At 40.9% G+C, this 13,334-nt stretch overlaps 1 protein-coding gene across 3 annotated transcripts in view; it reads right to left on the reverse strand.

Moving 5' to 3' along the window:
• The window catches only part of PLA2R1 (phospholipase A2 receptor 1), a 62,530-nt gene extending 54,230 nt beyond the window's left edge, over positions 1 to 8,300 (reverse strand). Inside the window, exons 1-4 of one of the 3 annotated variants that reach the window (XM_081198819.1) lie at positions 7,451 to 7,677; positions 4,475 to 4,858; positions 2,641 to 2,814; positions 916 to 1,089 (exon numbers count right to left, since the gene is read on the reverse strand). In XM_081198819.1, coding sequence (XP_081054945.1) covers positions 916 to 1,089; positions 2,641 to 2,814; positions 4,475 to 4,858; positions 7,451 to 7,571 — 853 coding nt within the window. In that variant the 5' untranslated portion in view covers positions 7,572 to 7,677. Of the gene's footprint in view, positions 1 to 915; positions 1,090 to 2,640; positions 2,815 to 4,474; positions 4,859 to 7,450 lie in introns of all 3 variants that reach the window. The other 2 variants (XM_081198818.1, XM_081198820.1) reach the window with 2 other exon arrangements.
• Positions 8,301 to 13,334: the final 5,034 nt, after the last annotated feature.

The following is a 13,334-nucleotide window of genomic DNA, read 5'->3' on the forward strand; positions in this document are numbered from 1 at the left end:
CATATTGAAACTTTTAATATTATTTCATCACAAACTATAGATCCTCTTGCACACTAATGAATGTCTTCCGCCAAGTGCACGGGCTCATTCCTATTACCATGCCCCCAACATATAGGAAGACCAGGACACATCCAGCGCAGTAGACAAGGAGCAAGATGATCCCTATGTCCTATGATAGCCACCCACATGGATGAGCACAAAGTTCCCCGTGAGTTTACATGCTGAACAAGGTTGTAGGAGAGGGGAATCTGGAAGGTAGGTGCAGTTTAGGGTGTTTGGGGAGGCGGTAGGAGGGTTGAAAAAGTTTGAGAAGCACAGCTATGCCTCTTTGTGAATCACCTGTCATTCAGGATCACAATGACACGTTGCACACATAATGCTAAACCATAGTTTAGCGCTATGTAAATGAACAACAGTGATCTTCAAGCTTGTGTACTCCTTCATCCCCTAACAGGAGATTGAAAGCATCTGTTTTCTGTCACAAGCTAATTGTGGTTTTTCTTTATGGCTGAAAAGGACAAACTGTGGCTACTTTAAACTATGCACTGTTGAAACAAAACAGGATCAAGTTGTGATTTATGACGCTGGCTTGATTCAATAAACCATGTTAAATTAATCAGAATTCTCCGTTAAGACATAACAGAAACTCCAGTTACATGAAAACAGGAAGAGGAAGGGTTGTGCAATGGCTGAACATGGAAGAGAGGGGAAGGAGTATGTGAGCCCAAGGTTTGTTGCTGCTCTTTCACGTAGTGTTAAACTATGGCTTCACATCACACGTGAACTGGACAAATGAATTTTGCACAAATGGGGCTAGAGCAACTAGGATGAAATCTGAAATGGACAGCTCTCCTATTCTAGCCGCTGACAGATTCAAATGAAAGGTTTCACTCACAAACCTGGTTGCAAACCTACCACGTGGACCACTAATATACTTCTGTTCTGCCATATCTGTGATGCTTAGCAAATCCGCTCCTTGTCCCTGACATGCAACACGTGCCTCATTCCAAGAGAGAACAGAAAGAAGATTGAATTGGTAACAGATCTGAGTGTCTGCGTTCATCTCCCAAAAAATGTCACAGCCAGTCTCTGTGTGAAAAAAGAGAAAGAAATCAAGTTAAAAACAGCATGATATTACAAAGCAATTAAGAAAGATAACACTCTGAGATAACAATCTAGCTTAATTAACACCAAATGAACAAATGGAACTGCTAGGATGTTATTATTACAAATTCGCTTTCAACGTTCTGGTGTCAAAACTATATCAGGAAGTAGGATGCACTCTGAAATTTAAAAGGAAAAGGAAAATCAACTTCACACATAGGACTGAATTCCTCCTGTCTTGATAATGTCAGTGAGTAATACAAGTTTTAACAATTAAGGAAACAGCGACTTGAATTGGTGAGCAGCATCTAATGAAACATTTACTTCCCCATCTTTACTTTCTCACTGTCCATTTATTGGTCTGATCTCCACTGACTAATAGAAACATAAATAGAGTTAGTAGACAGAGGTGCATATTAAGTAACATTTCTTTTGTTTAGAAGTGAATTGCTACATCATGTGGCAACTGCAGCTCTGGACAATTAAACCCGCAGATTAGTAAGAACTGCAACAATAAATAAATTTATAAAAATTGCAAGTACTGTAGCAGGGGACACTGTTGAAAGGCAACATTTGTTTTCCTAGGGCATTTATATCCGAGGTGCACTTCAAAGCTTCTTCACTTCTTAAAAATCCTCCCCTTTCTTCTATCTTCTAGATTAAGACAGGAAAGAGACAGGATTCCTGCTGTATTTGCACATAAGGAAAACATGCTTGGTTCTTTAAAAACAACAAGTGGGAATTCCTTTTCAAAAGTTGTATCTTTCTTGCTAGGTGGTTATGGGGCTGCTAAATACTTGAACCTAAGATGTAAGGAATCGCTCTTATGATTGCATATTGATGGAACTGGCTGAGGAAATAACAAATCTCATACAAAGATAACAACTTCTCTCCATGATGTCAGGAAGACTTTAATGAATTATTGGGGGGAGGAAGAGGAATAGAATCTGATGGAGTCAAAAGTTTATATTCTCATGTAGAATTATGGAAAACGTTTAATGAAATGAGCATGTAGTGTTGCATCGGAAGTCCATCTCCCTTGCTATGATAACAATTGAAAATATTGTATCAGCAAAAGGAAAAGGTACACATTGACACTTGAAAATCTTACTGATTTCAGTGGGGGAAGTGTGCACTTTTGTTTTCTTCCAGTGAAATCAATGGGATGTGCAAGTGTTTAACTTTGGCTGGATCATGTGTGAATGTTGTTCTTGCAAGCATAGTGTACTCCAATACTTTCTTTGAAAGTGGCCAACTAGAGAGAGGGAGAGAAAGAAAGAAAGCAGATGAATGCTGGCGAAATTTCTCACTTGGTTTTATGATAGTACAAGGCAGCTTTTACTAACCTGGTGCCCTTCAGTTGTTCATCCTAGCCAACAAAGCCATTGGTCATGAATAATAGGAACTGGAGTCCAAAAAGATCTGGAAGGCACCAAGTTGGCAATCCCTGCTATAAGGTATGGGACATACTGAATGTAGCATGTAAGATGTGACTATCTTGTTATTCATTAACTGTTGAAGAACACAAGCACATACCAGAATTTGGGCAAAGTCCCCATTTTTCATCTTGCTCATACTGACTTGTTGTGGCACACCAGGGATAGTCATCTTCTCTGGAATCTCTGATGCACTCATAGTGCCATTGATTGTTGTATTTAAATGGAAAAACACAAGGCGAGCCATGGGAATTTCCCAACAGGGTATATGTCTCTGCATGAAATAAAATACTGAGGATAAATCACTTAGAAAAAAAATATATAGAAAGCAATAGGAAACCCTCTAATTTGTACTCCCCCAAATCTGGTATCACAACAGTCCTTTGATTTGGAATAGTAATCACACTTACATGAAAGGAAGTTCCTTTGAAATCAGTAGTACTTCAGAATAAATGCATTTGGGATTAGGATCGAATGTCAATAATGCAAGATTTTCAACACCAAGGCTGCGAGTTACTGTAACTATATTTGTTTTTTCATTCTTCTTGATATTATAATTTAGTAGAATAGCAGAAGTGACAATGAACTGCTTCAAAAATGCATCCATTTACAATCAACAAAGATTTTCAACTGCTGTCATTATTTTAGTTTCATGGTTTTTAATTTTTAACAGTAGCAAGACAAAATTGCAGAACAATTATTATGTACATGTCATGGACAAAGAATGCTGGAGTTAGCTTACTAAACCAGGATATCCACTCATATTTTTATTTGGCAGCAGTAGACTTGGCCTTTTAAAACGCATTACTACAACCATCATAGGATAATTAAGGATTAGAAATTACTCCACAAGCCATCAAATCCAAATGATGCCCTTGTGTCAGGATGTCATATACAGTACTTATACCAGTGTAAATTCATGCAGCCTCCAAATTTAATGTATTTTAACATTAAAAAATAAGGGCCATATATTTGCATTGTTTCCCTATTAAATTTATACTTCTCCCCTCCGCCCTCAAACTTTTGGTATGGATTATGTCTTGATAGTAATAACTTGATTTGCAACAGAACATAGGAGTCAGCCTTACACAGACTCAGACCATAAGTACTGTCTACACTGATCAGCAGTACCTCTCTAAGGTTTCAGACAGGGGTCTAACCCAAGCCCTACCTGGAGAACTGAAGAGCTTATGGACACAAACCAAATGCTCCACCACCGAGCCATGATATTACAGTATTTTTATTTGGCCATTCATCTAGTTATAATGCATTGCAAATAGCTAATGGTTGCACCCCAAGACAAACAGTATATATTTATTGTAAAACTTATATTCACAGGTGGTCTTTCTGCAACATAAGAACACGTGGTGTATATCGAGCACAAAACTGTGCAGATCATTGATTCATAAATAGGTTTGTAATTGTGAATGCAGAATTGCAGGCTTCACACAGGAGCACGACTGGAACAAGTATCACGTAAGCCCAGTAATTGTTGGGCTTAGCCATGTGAAATAGATTGAGAATTAGGAGCATAAGCACATAGAAACTGGTGACTGTGGGAGCGCTTTGAAATTAGCAAGCTAAACAATATTTTTTAGAGCACAGCCACTTTTTTGAACTGAATTAATATTTGAGAAAGGTATCACACTGATAGCCTAGAGAGAGATCGAAGCCCTTTGCGGCAAATCAAACTCATGGCATGCATAACACACAAGAAACAGTCTTTGGAGTGCTTCTCCACATAATGTGGGAATAGTTGGCTCAAGGTGTGTTTGCTTGCAAGCCACACACAACAAATGGCTTTCCCTAACCCATGTGATTGGATCCTGTTTCTGTTTGTTTTAGTCACTTGTAAAATGCTGTTTTGGGGAAAAAAACACCTATTACCAGTAATATTAATGGAAGCATGGAAAGAAAGCAAATATTTATTTTACCTTTGAATGCATGTTCACAAAGATCCCCATCAAGAGACAGGAATTGTTTCCATCCATATGTTGAATTTCTTTTTGCCACAACAAATTTGCCACTCTCAAGTGCTAATTTGTACTGTGATGCACCAATCAACCCTTTTCCAAGGCAGCTCCACCACAGTGAGTGCTGAGCTGAATTGCATTCAGCCATGACCAATGGCTGCTCTTGGTTGCTGATATTGAGTCCTAGACAAGTGCTTCGGCCGATGTTGAAAAGATGCTGTTTAGAACCCCATTTCCATAACATGTATTTCGAAAGCTGAGTGCAGTCTTCAAGGATGAGCTTCGATGTCTCAGCTTTAACACATGTGTTGAGGGAATCACTTTGGATAATAAACATCCCTTTTTCTAGAACAAAAATACTCCATTTCAGTTCATTACAATGACTGGATTATTATCAATAACAGTGATAAGACATTCACAATGCAATCCAATGAATCTTTACTCAGTAGTAAGCAGCACAGAAGTGCAATAGGTCTTACTCCCAGTTAATTATATATAGATTGAATGAATGCATGAAAATCCTTTACTCATTCAAACTTACAACCAAACTTGCTCAGGAATGGCTTTTCCAAGCCTACTGAGTTTTCAGATAACCTTGGGTTTGAATCTGGTTACCCATTCATTTGAAAATAAAATTAATTAATTTTCCTACAAATTGATAGTCATGGTTATTAATGAATTTATTATTAAGTACTGCAAAGTAAACTATGTCATACATTTTTTATCTCAATATTCCAGGAGGCATGTCCCAACCTCCGAGACTATGTTTTCCCCTGGTTCCCAGGTTACCTCTCTGTGGCAAATGGTAGGCGCAGGGATTGCCGCAGGACAAGAATCAGGCTTGTCAATATTTGTACGTTTTGTAGCATTTAAAAACATCTAGGCAAGTGCTCCTGCCAGAGAAGTCACCTCAGAACTATAACTTTAAAATTTAAAACTTTAAAAAAGGTGTTCCAGTTGTTAAAGATGTGTTGGAGAAGTACGCAAGTCCTTACCACTACAATGACACAGGTGCTAGCCAATAGGCACCTATGATTCTTGTGCAACGAGAGCGCACGTATTTGTCAGAACTTGGATGCCCACTAAAGTGAAAGTGTGGCATGTCTCGGCTACGCTGTCCTCCTCTGTCTCAGAACAAGACAAGAAAAATGCTATTTCCTCACAACAGACATTTACCTGAGGGGGAAATATTAGGATTACTAGCTCTCCGTAAGCTAAAAACAGTGCATAAACCACATAATGAAAAGATTGATTAGTGAGGCCCTCTAGTGAATGGCTAAGGGTGCTTCCAGTTGACCTGTTTATTGAACATTCATCCTGTTTTGTTTGCAGGGAGGTTAGGTGACAGAGCATCAAAGCAAGTGCTATCCCACACTTTCCACTGCATTTTTCCTGTCACTTTCCTTATTGCAAAAAGTCTCACCTTTTAAGGAAGCAGGTTTGAAGCACAAGGCCTCCCAATCAATTTTATCAGCACAACCTAACTTTGATAGTATACAATTGGATCCCACCTGAAAACGACATCCGTCTGGAATCACCCATACTATGCATTCCTAAGCTTGCTTATTCTGAAATCAGTTCTATAGAGGATTTCTTCTTATTATTATCCTAACACTTAATGCAAAAATAATCTTCTAAGCAATTTACAAAGCCTAAGAACCTTTTACACAAGTGTAAAAATCTAAAAGGTAAAGGTAAAGGACCCCTGACAGTTAAGTCGTGAACGACTCTGGGGTTGCGGCGCTCATCTCGCTTTACAGGCTGAGGGAGCTGGCGTTTGTTTGCAGACAGTTTTTCCAGGTCATGTGGCCAGCATGACTAAGCTGCTTCTAGCAAAACCAGAGCAGCGCACAGAAATTAAAAATCTAAACAGCCATAATTAAAATACACAACGTAACAAAACAATTACAACTATACAGCTAATTAAATTGGAGATTCAATGGGGCTTCCTGTCTAGTTAGTAATGCCTCCAGGCTATCACTATTTTGCAGGAGGAATTCAAACACATATCAGAACTTTGGATTTTTGCGATTAAAGTCAATTAAACACAGCTAATGTGGTGCTGTGGTCTAAACCACTGAGCCTAGGGCTTGCCAATTGGAAGGTTGGCGGTTCAAATCCCTGTGATGGGGTGAGCTCCCGTTGCTCGGTCCCAGGTCCTGCCAACCTAGCAGTTCGAAAGCACTTCAAAAATGGCGTTTCCGCATGCTGCTCTGGTTTCGCCAGAAGCGGCTTAGTCATGCTGGCCACATGACACGGAAAAACTGTCTGCAGACAAACGTTGTTTCCCTCAGCCAGTAAAGCGAGATGAGCACCACTGTCAGGGGTCCTTTACCTTTTTTAAACACAGCAAACCCACTTAAAAAGACAGAGAACTTTTTGCGTTTAGGGAAGTGATGTGGGGAAATGCATTGAGAAGTGTGGGTTTAACGAATGATTAGCGGGGCAGGTGCTTCAGTCACCCCACAAACAAATCGGACTTAATGCTCACTGGAAACTAGATATACTCTAATCATCAGTGCACAAACAAGTCAGGATGAATGAATGTTGCTTGGAGGAGCCCTAAGCCTGTTTAGGACTGCAGGCCAACAGCGCAACCCTAGCCATCCCTACTCAGAAGTAAGCCCTGTCGAATTCAGTGGGTTTACTCCTAGACTGGGCTGCAGTGCAACCCAAGTTATTTGGAGTGACAGTGCCACTTAAGCACGATGCCAAGCGTGCAGCGGCCCCCCTGGACTGGAAGATTAACGCCGGGGGAACTTGACGGCTGACTCACTGTGATAATAGCTGGAAGGGAATCAAAGGGGAGAGAGACAGAGAGAGAAAGAGAGAGAGAGAGGAGACGCGCAGAAAAGAGCCGCCGCTTTCCATTCAGCGCCGTCCAAGGCAACTGCACTTTCCCAACAAAACCCCGGCCGCTCGGTCCAGCTGACTTACTCCAAAAGTAGGGCACTTGGTCGCGCGTCAAAGCGCCGAGCTCCTCTTCAGCCAAGCTGGAGCGAACTATCAGCATGGAGCAAGCCCAGACGAGCTGCAGCAGGGACTTGGCACGGGACATTTCCGCCGCGTTTTAAGAGAGGGGAAAACCTTCCCGCGGAGTTGGCAGGAGGAGGACAGCCCCCGTCCGGGAGAGCATGAATGGGGAGCGAGGGGAGGGAGAGCAGCTGCTTCTGTGGGGCTGAGCTGAGCAAGGCGGGAGGCGCTTCCCGCCCTTTCCGCCGGAGGGAGAAGAAACGCCGCAATTTCTTCTCTCTCGTTGCTGCAAGTTCCTCCCTCCCCTCCTGAGGGGAGGCGGATGTCAAGGAACCAGGCCGTGACCACGGCAGAAAGAAACAGGCAGGCCCTGCGGGGCGCTAAATAAATAAGCCACCTTTATGTTGGCAGCAGTAGCTAGTAAAATGGGGGACAGGCCACTTTGGTTGGCGGTGTTTTCCAGACGACGTGCTCCTCCTGGTTGGGTTGTGCGGAGGTTGCACTCAGACGCTTCCGCGCCGCAGTTCATTGCGGCTTTGGCGCCGCTGACGCGTGCCAGAGTTTGGCATGCGAGTAGCAACGGGAGTTTGCTGAACCCACCACGGGCTGGTGACGTGATGGAACGTAGGCTCCGCAGCTTGCCATTTGCAAAGCTAGCCCAGGGAGCAAGAGACAAGCATCTGAGCAAGAATCCTGCCCCACAACCATCTCCGGCGAAATTCCAGCTCCATAGGCGGAGATTGCTGCGTAAACAAAGGGCAACTTTCTTTGGCTCTTCTTCTACAGCTTTAGTATCACTGGCGCCAACTAGTGGCATTAACTAGGAACCCGCTCCTACTTTAAAAGCTACCAGATCACATGTATTCCTGGTGCCACATTCAGGGGCCGTTTTATTTATTTATTTGGCAGATTTATAGATTCCTCATTTCAAGGCGGATAATTATGTTTCCTAGAAACGTGGGAAGCTGCCGTATAACTGGCCCATGCCATGGCTCTTCCTAGCCAAGTCTCTGGCTAGTAGCATTTTGTATAGTTTGTAGCAGAATCGTAACAAAATTAAATCCTATTGAATTCTATGGGGCTTACTGTCAAGACAAGCCTCTAGGATTGCAGCCAGGTAAATTGCTAGGTGACACTGGACTTAGTAACTAGGTGGAATCAGGAGTTTCCATCTACTGTTCTCGAATACTGATGTGCATTCTATGGGCACTTCCAGATTTGTATTTTTGGGTGGGATTCAACCACATCCGTGAACATTGGTCATTTTTAAAATAATAAAAAAATTTATTAAAGATTTTCATTAAATACAAAAGAACGTGCAATCTCACTTTTTCTGTTCATATTGTATAGTCTTTTGGTTACATTCAGTGTAGGCCATGTTGACTGATGGGAGTTGGAGTCCTATAAACCTGGAGGTCTCTTGTCATGGGTGGCTTTTACTTATTATTGTTTATAAATTTATATACTAATGGCATTATAAGCAAGTTTCTGCAAATAACTTTTCCAAATATATTAATGTTTATATATACATCTCAGTATTAATAAATTAAAACTGCAGCACTAATAAACATGTATAGGTTTGGGCTATAAAGTGGTAAAGGTAAAGGGACCCCTGACCATTAGGTCCAGTCGCGGACGACTCTGGGGTTGCAGCGCTCATCTTGCTTTACTGGCTGAGCGAGCTGGTGTTTGTCCGCAGACAGCTTCCGGGTCATGTGACTAAGCCGCTTCTGGCAAACCAGAGCAGTGTGGTAGCCTTGTGCAAATACATATAGATGAAGCTCTTGGTTTTTTATGGGTCTTTCAGGCAAGAAGGACTGCAATTAACCCCTTGCTCCTGTCATATGCTCCTTCCATTCTCTCTCTCACCTACTCACACAGACAGATAACTGAGACTGACCTTAACTGTTGACTTATGGTTGACTGATGGTTGGAAGGTCGGGCACACATAAGGTTATAGAACTTGTAGCAAGTGGACTGCCATGCTAGTCTGGTTCCCCTACAGATGCCAGATTTACAGAACAACCCAGACTCATGTCATTGATTTCAGTGAAGCTTTCTCACAGATAAGTGGGGTTAGACTTGCAGCGTGGAACAACCACTGACAATGGGGTTTGAGACACATTTACACTGACTTTAACAGGGCTTATTGTACATGGATGAATGGGCAGCAAGGTGTAAGTGGATTGTTCAACTGTTAGGGAAATTACAGGGGAAAACTGCTTCTATGTTTACTCCAAATGATATTTGAGAGCTACCCAAAATTGATTCTTGGAAAGCAAAAATTATAAAAGATGTGTATTAGCATTTCTCACAGGTATGCCAGGAAGCCCCCAATGTTTTGTGCCGCAACAGTTAAAGCACATTCATTACTTGGCAAGTTGTGTAGGGATAGATTTCATTTGATTCACATACCAGACCCATCTGCTTCCACTGATCATTGCACCTAAGAAAAGAAGGGTATTTCACCCTCACCCCAGCAAAATGGACCACATTGTTGGAAAGGAAACTGCATATATTTGCTGACCACAAGCCACCATGAAGAACTAGTTCTAGTCCACATATATCATTTAAAAAAATATGGCAAAATTCTGAAAAGTAGTGTTCTAAATAATAGAACAAATAATAATAATAATAATAATAATAATAATAATAATAATAATAATTTTTATTTATATCCCTCCCTCCCCAGCCAATTGCTGGGCTCAGAGCTCTAGATACAACTTGCATAGCATAGCAGGAGCTTTCTGTGTTCATAATAATTGATTACTATCAATGTCATTTGACCAGTGGAGTCTCATAAAAAGAAAGATATAATAAACACAATACACAGAAGTGCTTGGAATTCTAACAAGGAAAACCACAAAACTAAAATAGACTTTTGCCTAAGGGAGCTTGCTACAATTTAGTGGAGACAGAAGCAACCAAATCCCCACTCTGTGACATCTAAAATGCCAGGTTTTAGAGGCCCATCCAGAACCTTTTGAACTTTCCACAAAGCTTTGTGAGAGATGCATCCAACAACCAGAGGTAAATTTAAGACAATGTGAGTGTTGCACTGGGCATGCAATGCCTAATAAGCACTTGCCCAGCTTCTGGAAGGTGGTGTGGGGGTTCGGATAGAGTCCTCCTGCATCCTTTTCAAAGCCGGCCAAGTGCTTACCTGTGTAACTCTTGCAGTAAAATATTTTAAAGTGATTTTTTAAAAAAGAGGGAGGGAGGGAGGGAGAAGATTGTTGTGGGAGGAAATAAAGAGAGCCAGCCAAAGTTGGAACTTTTAAAACCAGCAACTTTGAGCCTCTGAAAAACTTTCTTGACAGTCTTCTCTAATGGGAAAAGCCTTTGATTTGCTTGTCAACCTTAAGGGTTCAGCTCTTACAAAAAAAGCTCTTACATCCTTCAGTGCTAAAGGATTGCCATAGTTAACCCTTGCTGCTAGGCTTGCAGCTCAATGGAACGTGCTAAAAGAAGGACCAGGGATTCCCATGACAACTGCTTGAGCAGAACATGTAAGCCAGTAGTGAGGCTGTGTGGTCACTGTGTGGGCTTGGGCAATGGAACTTCCCCTCCCCCTCTTTCCTCCCCAATGCACCTCCCCCAAATCTGCAGCAGAGATTGGGGGGACTCCCAGAGCAGGGGGTTTTTTTTGAGAGGGGGGAGAGGTTGAGGAAGGAGAGAGAGAGGAAAGAGTTGTTCCACTTGTGCATTGACTCCGTGGGAAACAACCCAGTGACGATATCCAATGTTAGGCATTCTCAAAGTAGAGCTTTTGAATGTGGATTTAATTCTATCAATTTCAATTGGTTTACTCTAAGTATGATAAACATTGGCTACCACCCTATGTGAGTGACCCAAAACGATGCACATTTTTTCTGACTATCCTTGATCCATGTGGGTTATGTTCCATCCTTGCAGATAAAAAAATTGTATCTGAGTATGCGTCATAGCTTAGAAGCACACTCTGATACAAATTTTTTTAAAAATCTGTAAGGGTGAAACAAACCCACACAGATCAAGGATTCTTCCCTTACCGTTCAGTATAGTCATAGTTAGAAAAAAAATCCAAATTTGTGAAAGTCTTTGGCAAGCTTTTGCTTTTTTATTATGCCTGGCGTGTATAATCATGGTTCTTTTAAAGATATCTATCCATCTTTGCCAATTGGTGACAAAATGTTAAGACAGTGGAAAGATTTCAAAGTATGGACCATTTTCTGGAAATATAGAAAATGAAGATTTAGAGAGAGGTTGATTGTAGGTAGGTTCTGCTATAAATTACAGACCACGGATAGCCACTATAGAGCTAAATCAATTCCAGCTTTCATACCCCACTGTGAAATATAAGCAGACATTCCCATGGTGTGCTTGAGAAGTATGATAGAGTGGCAATATAGCTCCTGTCAAAGACAGAGAAGGAATGTGCTCTTCATCACAGCAGGATATTAGCAAGAAGGATAAATATATATATGAATTTATATTAGGGAAGAAAAATGAGAACCAACAGAGAAAAACCCTGCAATTTCTCCAATATTTTACAACAGTGTAGATGAAAAATAATTATAATGCATATGTCTTCTCTATCCAACAATTACACATAACAGTGTAATAACCTGGAAAAGCAAGTTGATTACAAAAGACTACATTTATATGAAAGTTCTTCATAAAGCAGATGCAAAAATGAGCAGCAATGCTTGAGTTAGAGCAATGTTTTAGGAAGTTGCAACAACAAGATCTATGTCCAGAATTTGACCTGGGGTTATATAGGTATCACTACTGATATTGCCAAAAGTAATCAATAATGTAAGCTCTTGGACAAAATAGGTTGGGGGAAGAAAAGCAAAGCAAAAACACTATAGGAAAGCAAATGGAGGTCTACGGGGATTGCTGGGGATAATTGAACTCTTTAAAGCAATTTGAGAACTTCCACAGTTGGCATTATTTGTAGAAAATCTAAGCATTGTAAAACAATGCAATCTTCCCTCTTCACAAAATGTTTAATAAACTTGCATCTGCAAATAAGATGGAGTGACTTTACTTGAAAGGGAGTAGAGGGGTAATTAGTATCTCATATAAACTTTTTAATATTATGCTTATGTGGCAAAAATATCTGGTCTGAACCAGATAGCCTGAGCTGTGATATTCTCTGTGTGATGGGATACCAGAATGTGCATCCAGAATGGTCATGTGATATGACCGTCCCTTGTAGAGAACTATATGCCTGAAATCTGGATTTGCGCAATCTTTTTATCCACGTTTGAGGGAAAAGAATAATGCAGACCTGTTTGCCCCATGTACAAGGCTCAGCATTGGGCACCTTCAGCATTTGCATTGAAGAGTGTATGGGTACATGCCCACTCTTCTGTAGAGGTGATACAAGTCATTTTGATTTATATCTGATTAAGTCAGAGGTTCCAAAACTGTGGTCCATGGACTAGCTTAATTCAGGTGTTCTGTGTTGTGGAAATTATGATATGCTTTTACATGCTCCAGGAAAATCCAGGTGGGCATGTGAATTCAAGTGACGGTGGCAATACACACATGTAATTAAATATATATGTTAGATACTGAATAGGGATCCAAAGCTCTTTCTTGAAAGTCAGTGTGATGTGTGGTGGCCCTGAGATAAACATTGTGAAATTGTGACACCCACCCACCTGAGTTACTTACAAAACAGCAGGAATCAGTACCAAATGTTGTGACACATGATGCCCACAAATTATAAGCTTTATGGTTCAAAGCCATGCCCAGGATATTTGATTTGATATAGAATCTGGAAATCTGTGCAAAAGTGCTTGATTAGAACAATTCTGCTTACATATCAACATTTTAAAAAGAATAGAAAAACTACTTA

Source organism: Podarcis bocagei (assembly GCF_964188305.1).
Source record: "Podarcis bocagei genome assembly, chromosome: 1".
Lineage (NCBI taxonomy): Eukaryota > Metazoa > Chordata > Lepidosauria > Squamata > Lacertidae > Podarcis > Podarcis bocagei.